The sequence below is a fragment of the Simochromis diagramma genome, unplaced genomic scaffold, assembly GCF_900408965.1.
Source record: "Simochromis diagramma unplaced genomic scaffold, fSimDia1.1 OVJJ01000426.1, whole genome shotgun sequence".
Lineage (NCBI taxonomy): Eukaryota > Metazoa > Chordata > Actinopteri > Cichliformes > Cichlidae > Simochromis > Simochromis diagramma.
In genome coordinates this window covers 23,635-34,079 of record NW_024387170.1, presented here as the reverse complement: position 1 = coordinate 34,079, position 10,445 = coordinate 23,635, and the positions used below count along the sequence as shown (strand labels likewise).

Genomic DNA, 10,445 nt, shown 5'->3' with positions numbered 1-10,445 from the left:
AAAGTGAAACAACACGAAACACTGAAACCACAACACAATTAAATATAAATTAAACTAGAAAAATTTGCATTTCCTGCGAAAATGCAGTGTGGATGCTTTAAAGCTGAAGCTGTCTGCTGAAAACAGCTGAAGAAGCTGAAATAAGTATTTGAAAAGTAGTTGAACTTTTAATCAATTTGCAGAAGCATAACAACTTAGCAAAAACTTAAAAACTTAGCTGAAATGCAACTTGGCCGAAATATTGTAACTTACTAAGAAATAGTATAAAATAGCAGAAGTATTGTAATTCAGCTGAAATGTTAATATTTAGCACAAACATAACAATTTGGAAGAATTGGTTTAACAGTATAACTTGGTATACAATACTATAACATTGTAGCAGAAATACTATAATTTAGCAGAAAAGTAACAACTTTAGAAAACAGCATGACTCAGCAGAAATATAACAATCACAAATACTATATCATAGCAAAAAATATATCTAGTTAAAAATGTCATATCTTAGTTAATATTTATGACAGTTATGACACAAAACTGAAAAAAAAATAAAATAAATAAACAGAACAAGATGACGTTATCTCAAAACTACTTGTGAAAAATTGGCAGAAAAACCATGTCAACACATTTATTTTCTTAAAAAAAAAAAAATCATCATGAAATTGATCCACCTTATTCAATGCAATTGGGATATGCATTTCTCCTGAGATGATTGGAACCATGATTCCAAGTGTATTTTCAGTGTTCTGACATTCATGTCTGAATACAGGGATAAAATGTTTTCATCAGTACAAATCCCACACTACCCTGAATCGAATGATTTATTACCACACACTATTCACTTAGAACATTTCACGTCTAATGATATCTGTGGAGACAGCAATTAGAAGCATCAAGGAGAACAAAATATTTGACACCATTATCCCTCTGACAACGGTGCTGGCAGTGCACATGTCAGCTTCCTAAGTATTATCAAAACAAACCCCTGGTTAAAGCTTTGCGCGCCTCTTTCCCTCCGTCTCCATGGTGAACCTCGCCTTAATCGGTGCTCCCCTAATCAGGGCTTTATGTATCCTTGTGTCGTGCGCTTAACATTGGTGTTAAGCAACTCCAAAGTTGACTGAACTAATGGTTATCAGCCTTTCTGAAACCGAATATTCCGAGTTGGACAGTTCGGGGTTACTCAACCCTGAGTATCGTTTTTCACTCTGAGTTTTCTAAAACCGGCTTCCTGAAATAGGGCCCAGTGCTTGTAACTGCACCATTTTTTATAGGAAATAGTTTTATATTGGTTCAGGTAGATTATATATGATGTAAATGATTAGAGCTCTAATTATTGATAACAAACAACAATTTTTAACAAGTAAATGTAAAAAATGGTTTTAATGAAATTCTGATTTTAGTGATTGTAGCCCCTCAAATGTAAACATTGGAACTATGCTTTGGCTATTTTAGTAATGGTTACATAATCACATTTATGAATTGCAACTGATTTACACTTGGATATACGTTTTTCCTGCCAAGAATAAAGAAAACCTACATTTATTTCAACATATGCACAGCTAATTATGCAACCAAGCACCCTGTTGATTTACCATTAAGATTGCATTAGATGAGAAGAAGAAACTGGAGAGTGCATGTGTTTGGTGTGACCAACATACTGAACATTTAACTTGGCATCTTTAAATCACCTGAACTTTTTTAAGACCACACAATAGAAATCAAATTATTTTTAAGAGAGAAGTGCATCAGTGTGTGAACATGAAAGTAATACCAGTCCACGCTCTCTCTGATGCTGCTGTTAACTTTGTGTCAACATAGTCGTTACGAGTGACTTTTACAGAGAGACAGGGTGCCATTCTTAGTTGAAGGTATCTGAAGTGAACATAATTCCTCACATAAAGACACTTTATCTCAAGCAGTCCAAACGGTGGCTGTGCAGATGGATCAAAGATCAACCCATCTCGTGAGGAACCAAGCCAGGGAGCGTCAGGGTGGACAACGAGGCCATGAGGCCTATAGTTAAAGTTTTTCAATTTGCAGTTTTCTCCAGCTCCGTTCAACTCCATGTCTGTCCCTGTGCTCACGTCTGCAGTCTGTCTCATTCCTTTGAGGATTCTCTCTGCACAGTTTCACCCCTCATATAACAAACCTCTTAAACATGAAGATGTAATTTTGGCCTCTGGAACTGATGCCACTCCTGGTCAGCTGCCTGTTCTCCTGTTGCTGTCTCAATCTTATTTGCCATGTCGTCTGTGCTTTCATCCTCACTGCAGACATGCACACACTCTGTGGGGTCCAGCCTGTACTCACAGTGTAGAGTAGCAGTGGCAGGTAAAGAAGAGGATCTTGGTAAATGTTTACAGATGTTGTGGCTAATTTGGGCTGCTGGTAACAAAGAACACTCACGAATGCTGTCTCAACACAGGTTTTCTCATCACTGATGCCCACGGTTGCTGTTAGAGGTCAATCTATTACATCAAAGTCTTTGCATGATTCTCCAGTGTTTAGCAAGGAGATGTGAAGTGGGTCACCAGCCAAGTCGTTGTACAGTTTATTTCTGTTAAATGCCTCACATAATAATATGAGGGTAAAATGAGGCACTGTGAAAGTCATCTGTGTAATAATGACAATAATAATAATAATAATAATATCAATAATAATAATAATAACAACAACGACAATATATACACTTAAAAACTACCCCGCACACAATAGTTTTGCACCTGAGCACTTAAAGTTAGAGCACTTTATTCATCACTTAAATCACTTTTAACTGGATTGTCAACGTCTGACAGTTTTTGGTCTGTTTACACGTTTTACTGTTTATGTTTATTTGTCTTTACTTTTGTGAATAGCTGCTGTAGGATGTATATATAATCATATTAATTATATTTAAACATTGCACTTTCTATTGTGCTTGGAGCATGTTACCTGACTGTTGTACACTAATATTGTATATAACAGCAGCTTACTATCTCACCTGATTCCTCCTTCCATGACTCGATTGAGCCTTGGTCTGGTGATGACCATTTAATAGCTGGCCCTGGTTCCAATCCCTGAAAAAAAGCAATAACAAATATTTTTAAAAAAAAATACTTATCAAACAAGCATATAACATATTATTTATTGCAGGTTAGAAAAGAACATTAAAGGGTCAGGCCTGAATATGAATCTCAGTGCTGTTTGGGTTTGTCTCACTGTTGCTCTGTCTCAGTGTAGGTGTGAAGAGACAATCTGCAGCTTCATTTCTGATTGAAAGAGCAAGGCTCACACTGTGCGATTTTGTCAGTAGCGCGATTCAGCTCCTGCTCAAACTGTACGGTTGACTCGCAGGGGTTAGAAGATCGTAGGTCAGGATGCAGGGTCTAACACTATACCGCCCGATGCTCTGATGCGACCTGAGTGCTCACACTGTGGGTCCATAAAATGAAGGTTATAACAGAAATTCTGTCGCTCGCTCCCCCTCTCTGTCTTTCACTCACACAGACACGCACACCACCGCCATTAACTTTTCTAAATTGCTAATGAAAAACACTGATCAGGCAGCTGTGATTGAGCAGCAATGTCTATCCAACTATTTTCACGGTTGTTGTGGTCGTGATAATTTTGTGAGGACACATCGAAAAGGCTCGGTTGAGCGTTCCAAAGTTCTACAAGTCGTGCCTCCATCGCTTGTGTCCAGATCACACGCCGCACAGCCGTGCTGCTCCATCTTTTTCGCTGACATTTGTGTTTGCGCGTACGAAGTGTGAGAAGCTGCGGTGACACCCTCACGACGGTCCCGAGGCAGGACCAAGCGATTGATAATCGGGAGCTGGTCGTGAGGTGTTAATCGCTTCTCGTTATCCCACGTATACTACAAGATGCACGAGGCAGGCCAAAATCGGGCCGATCACCAAAACGGCCGCACGACTGAAAAACACGGCTCAAAATGGGCCAAAAATCGCACAGTGTCTGCCCAGCACAGAGGCACTCTAATGCTGGGCTTACATATCAGTCATATCAGTGCACTTAACTCACTATGTTATCCATCTAACAGAGCCTCAACATGTTCTCACTGTAATTTCCCCTCATGAATGAATTTATGCTGCACTAATCTGAATGTTCGGAGGGAAATCAAACGCATTTTACTCGCAGTACTCAAGCTGACTTACCTTTGTTTGAATGATGAGGTATTCACAACGTGGAGTCTAAAAATAGCCAAATCTTGTAACCAACCATTGGTTAATCGGATGTGCGCCTCCAGACATTTATAATTGCGAAATGGTTCGCTGTGTATGCGCTGACTCCACAGGTACGGAAATATATCAGGCTTTGGGGCTTCTGCTCCACTGCCGTTTTTTCATACGGGTCCACATTTCCAATGCACGCTATTTTTTGCAAGTACCGTCTCTTCGCATCCGACATAATCTGAGTCTATAAAGTTCTTTTTGTTTTGAGCTGCTTTTAAGTATGGTTTGTATCTTCCGTCCAAACGAGTGTGTTTGTTTTGATTCGTGGCCTGATAAAATGGTGACATGCTCCCACAATGCATTGCGGCGTGACGTCAACTCCAAAGCCCTATAACAGATTTTATAAATCTCAAATTTTACGTTTGAGACTTATAAAATAGTAATGATAATTCCATAATTAAAATTAGACGAGTTAACAAACAAAAAACCCCGAAAACAGTGATAACATAAAATCAGCACAAGGCAGTCCAATCACGAAACACAATCGTAGTTAGCCAATCAGGGCGGGTGACAACAGATTACGTCACAAGTTGTAACTTAAAGACCGGCGGGAACCTTATTTGATCTTTCTGAATCTTTCCAAGATACTTCGAGGGACACAGACGGCTTCATAAAAACTTCATAAAACGTAAGTATCCGACTTCTAACTCCGTTAAATGTCATAAATTCTGTTTTCATGGGTGCCTGGATGTTAAACTCAATTGTTACACCTGGTAGAGCAGAACGCTGATCATTTTATTAAAGATGAAAGACTTTAGACAGTTTTTCAACTCTCAGTAATGCCATTTGATATATGGAGTTTAGGTCCAGACACGGCTAGTGAAGTAAAACTGAACAACCGGATTGAATTTTGAGGGTGTTTTTTTTACTACCCTTATAATATGTATAATACAATATAGGGCAAGACACAAGATCTAGCCATTTAACTTGCTGTCAATATAAAGACTGTCAAAGTACCAAAACTTAATCTGACTTTTCTTTATTTTTCCTATGTTACGTTTCTATTGCAGAGAAATTCATTATCAATAAATTCACATTTACTATTGACAGTAATATATTAGTGGGTGTCATAGTTGATGAACTTATTGTCTCATGGGTGTTTAATTGAAAAAAAGATCTAAATGTATTAATGAAAAATAATTTCAGTCCTAATTTTTTATATGAAATATTAAGATCTTAAGGAATTTGACAAATCTTCAATATCTATAACAGTTTTATAAACTTTAAGATGTTAAGTTTGAGCTGTGAGTCTCTAACTTTGCTTAAGGCTGGCACTCTGCCCTGGCAACAACACTTTCTAGCACTTTCTCAATTAAGCTATACAAAAACTGAATAACCAATAGGAATTAAGCTAAAAGAGTTCAACAAAAACCTAATGGAAACCATATTCTGAATAACTTCATTTCCCACAATGCCTCAGAGCCATTACTCGTCAAAAAAAGGCCATTTTCTGCGCGGTTACAGAGGTTGTGACTGACATGAAAGCGTACTAGATTACTGTCATTCTATTGGCTCAAATGATTAACAAAGGGGACCAATAGAAAGAGCCACAGCCACAGGAACTATGCAAGTGCATTACGTGTGTGTGTGTGTGTGTGTGCGCGCGCGCGTGTGGGGGGGGGATCTCCAACAAACAACAAATATTTTAGGCATTTAAATAAAGTTAAATCATTTCTTGTTCACAAATTTAGAGCCAAAGAAGCTATTCACAAATTATGAATACCCAGCTTTGTCTTAACTAAAACTGTTGTTTCACTGTGTTTCACTTCAGCAGCATCAATCTTTGCACAGATAATATTCATGTGATGATTCCTTATTTTCTGGAGTGTATTGCCAGCATATTTTCAAAGGACATTATATGCTAGAAAATATAAAAAATAAATGAATAAAAATTTGGTAAGAAAAAACATCTCATTGGTTCTATGAGTATGAGTTCAGTCTTCAGTTACTTTGACCAACTCTCTTTGCTGTAATATTTGCATTAGTTCAATGAAATCTTAGAACTGTTAGCTTTATTTTAAAACCAACATTGTATTTAATATCAGAAAAATACTTTTAGACAGGCCTGGGTTTTTTGGCCTGTCATTTTTAAGCGGGAACCTCAGAAAGGTATTTTTGACTTTTGTTTGACATCAGAAAGCAAAGAGACTGCACAAAATCTACAGGTGTTACCATATTATATGACCCTTGGTTGTAACAAAAATGTATTAACTTTTTAATATTTTTTGTGTTGCCTTTTTTTCAGAATGGCTTTGATGAAGCTTCTAAATACTCGCCCTGACACACCGTATTTCCGGCCACCCCCACTGCATTTCAAAGTGTTAAGATCATGCGACCAGCCGAGGGTCACTAGCTGGCACTTCCAAGATGGGACAGCTACACCCCTGATTACCAAAAAGAACACTGTGGCAGCCATCACAGATACCCAGACTGTGACCAAAGTCACAATATTTGAGGAATTCTCCTCTAAAATCCAGCAGGGGGGATGCTACATAATGAGGGGGTATGAACTCAGGGGCCCGGCCCCACCATACAATATAAATATAACTGCACGAACCCAATTTTTTAAGGCTGCAAACCTAACTGTTAGTGAGGATCGTTTCACCGAAGCAGAGCATCTTCTACATCCTCCTGCTCCACTGACACCTCTGAAGATGGGCTCCACAAGTGGCGGGCTCATCACAGTCCAAGGGGAGGTGGTGGAGGTAAGTATTTGTGGTTCCATCAGAATTTACATGGCTTTAGGTTTCCAAATAACCCATTATTGCGTGTATTTTTTTACAGTTAAAACTCATTTTTGCTGTCAAGCAGAGACTAAATTCTGTTAAGATTGTTAAGCACAATTTTTTAAAAATATTTTCCAAAGACCGTTTCTGGTATTTATGCAGCCAATTTGCATTGTGTCTACATACATTTGTATTGTAAGGGCTAGATTCTAATGAACAGTTTCTACTTGATAATAAAAAACAAACAGAATAATTATTTTATATACCTGTGTATATAAATTTATACAAAGGTCTTCATCTTAATATATAGTCAAAGGAGCTTCCAAAGAAAAGCGTCTGGACTTCTTCTTTAAAGAAGTCCAGACGCTTTTCTTTGCAAGCTCCTTTGACTACGATGACCTGGATGACTGAGAACCTTCACAGACATCTTAATATATAGTTTATAATAAAAATAAAAGCAGATACAATGGAAACTGGCAAAATTACCCTGAATTGGGCATAATGGACACCAACTAGAATTTGTAAACTGGCAAACTTTTCATTTATGTTGCTGTCACTTAAGAATCCAACTAAGTTACAAATGTATTGTTTGTAGAAAGATTTCCTTCAAGCTGTTTCATAATCATGAAAAACATCCTAATAAACTGCTTCTGATAAGTTCAATGAAGAATACTTAATAACAGCAATAATATAATCTAATAATCTTACTGAAGAAATAAAAACCTACCACATATCAATACACTAACTATTATTGATATTTTATTTCAATTTACTTTTCAGTTTTCTGCAGTAAAGGACGTAGTGTCGGGAAAACAGCACGTTCCCTTGCGAAATCTCCAGCTAAAGGAGGTAATGATGCAATTTTAGTTTTATATTGAAATTCGTTAAACTAATGTGACAAATTTAACATTGCTGGTACATGAGCAGAGTGTATGAGGCTGTGGGCTTTCTTTTTCTAGTTACTGGATTTTGGATTATTTAATTAATAAATCTATAATTCTGTCATATTTGTGATTTCAGGATGGTTATACCTTATCAGTCTGCCTCTGGAGGGAGGCAGGAATTCACACCTTTAATGTGGGAGACCAGATTAACCTCTCCCACATGAAGCTGAACCGCACCGCATATGGGCCACAGCTGCACAGCACTACTTATACGAAGGTTCAGGTATGAAGAAGCTAAACCTTTGTACCAATATTTCACAGCATTGTCTTATCAAAAAATGTTTAGAACTAGGTTTTGAAATGTAACTACATATTCTTTCAGTCTGGGTCAAAATATGAAATAATAATAATTATATATATATACATATATATATATATATATATATTATGTGTGTGTGTGTGTGTGTGTGTGTGTGTGTGTGTGTGTGTATCTTATACACACACACACACACACACACACACACACACACACACACACACACGCACATATATATAGATGTCCAGATGAACATAATCCCAAGATGTCTTTGGGATTTAATTACCTGCATGATTGATCAAGCATCATATAATGCATAATGTAACACATACATATAAACATATAAACACAATGTGTATGTCTTGGTGGCTTACTGAAACCACATGATGACCATAGATTTTCTTTTTGGATAAAAAAAAAAGGGAATGTTTGCAGGGCTAAATATGTCCTTATGCTTTGTCAGCAGACAAAAGTAGAGGACAGAGAGGAGGTCCTCATCGTTGGTGTGGCCATGAGTGACGAGCCGAACCAGCTTGAGGTTCTTCTGGATGATGGGCAGAGCCTCTTCATCAACAGTGAGCTCTGGACACCATTTGACAATGAACTTGAGGAGGCAGCGGTCAGGGTAAAAGTTCAAATTAAGGGGAAGCAAATTATGCAGATTAAAAAAAAAACACTGTGAATAATTTAAAAAATGTATTCATTTGTTCCTTTGTTTGTTACTTGTTTGTTTGTTCAAAAATATAAAATGTTATATTTTATAAATTAAAAACAATGAAGTTAATATTTTCTGTGTATTTATAATCTTTAATTAATCACACATTGTTAAATGCTTAAGTGACAGCAACATAAATGAAAAGTTTGCAAGTTTACAAATTCTAGTTGGTGTCCATTATGCCCAATTCAGGGTAATTTTGCCATTTTCCATTGTGTATGCTTTTATCTTTATTATAAAGTATATATTAAGATGAAGACCTTTGTGTAAATTTATATACACAGGTATATAAAATAATTATTCTGTTTGTTTTTTATTATAAAGTAGAGACTGTTCATTAGAATCTAGCCCTGTACCATAATTAACTGTTTTGAAAATCTAATAAATATTCATTTTAACATTCCTGCTCTTTTAATTTTTTATTCAAATAATTGTGGTAGGGCAAAATGATGAACTCGAGATTTCTGGGTGGATATGATATCAATTAGAATAGAATAGATTATAATAATCATTTAATTGTCCCACAAGGTGAAATGTGCTTGTATCAGCAGCACAAAAAAAAGAAAACACACACACACATATACAAACAGAACAGGACACAGAACAGAAACACGATTTTTACATAGTTACATTCATTTACATTAATTACATTACAAATTAATCCAAAATCTATACAAACAATTGAAGCATCCGTTGGAATTGTGAATACATCCTTGTTTGCCATGTTTACATTTATGGCCCTAAGATGCGCAGACACATGATAGGCTATTAACTGCAAAAATATATACATATATAAACAGGAAATGAGAGACAAAATATATTCTTTGATTTGCTGGAGTTGTGTGCACATCCCGTATGGCAAGGATAAATAACATTACAACTTCATTAAAACTCCCAAGAGCTTCTTTTTTTCCATTTAGTTTAGTTTTAGTTTAGCTTTCCTGATTTGGTGATAAACTACAGAATACTGTTGAAATGAAGTTCACATTGTGATATATTTTAGGTATGGAGAGTCACACAGCTGAACAATTGATGTGCATATTTAAAGAAACAGGGATAAAATAAAGAACATTGTTGTGGAATAAATTATATTGAAAAATAATCAATGCCCTGTGTTAGAGAGTGACTTATGATCAGATAATATTTGGGTTAACTTTACCTCTTACAGCTTTTCACATAGTACTGTGACTACGATGAAAGTCATCATGAAGTAGCTGTAAACAGTAGAATCATTAACATGAATGTTATGGTTCTACTCTGATCAAAACTCATGTCAGCTGTGTGACCTCATAAAATGATAAACAGAAACACATAGCACTGGATGAGACCTTCATGAACTTCATAAACTTTTCAAACAGACTTAATGGGTCAAACTATATGTCTGACCCATTATCTATATATTTTTAGAGCAGTCTAAGCACAGATGTGGAAAACCACTGTTACACCTATTCTATACTCATGTACTTACTGACACCCCATACTAAGACAATATTCATACAAACACACTTTGAGCTTTCTTTACTTATCCTCTTAAAAACTTGTTTGTTTGTTTTTCGCATTTTGAGATTGTGT

At 36.3% G+C, this 10,445-nt stretch overlaps 1 protein-coding gene and 1 long non-coding RNA gene across 3 annotated transcripts; one reads left to right on the top strand and one right to left on the bottom strand.

Moving 5' to 3' along the window:
* Positions 1–1,079: 1,079 nt before the first annotated feature.
* Positions 1,080–4,859, bottom strand: LOC120744586. Of its 2 annotated transcripts, none has more exons than XR_005698401.1 (3): positions 4,155–4,859; positions 2,981–3,056; positions 1,080–2,613 (listed from the first exon to the last, which is right to left on the bottom strand). It is a non-coding gene; the product is annotated as an uncharacterized LOC120744586 (long non-coding RNA). The 2 variants fall into 2 exon arrangements; XR_005698402.1 differs by having other exon boundaries at positions 1,080–2,557.
* Positions 4,860–5,336: 477 nt separating this feature from the next.
* LOC120744584 lies at positions 5,337–9,099 on the top strand. The gene is made up of 4 exons (XM_040049079.1): positions 5,337–6,937; positions 7,739–7,807; positions 7,979–8,125; positions 8,625–9,099. The coding sequence occupies exons 1-4, from the start codon at positions 6,479–6,481 to the stop codon at positions 8,838–8,840; spliced, it is 891 nt and encodes a 296-aa protein (XP_039905013.1). The 5' UTR covers positions 5,337–6,478; the 3' UTR covers positions 8,841–9,099.
* The last annotated feature ends 1,346 nt before the right edge of the window (positions 9,100–10,445 follow it).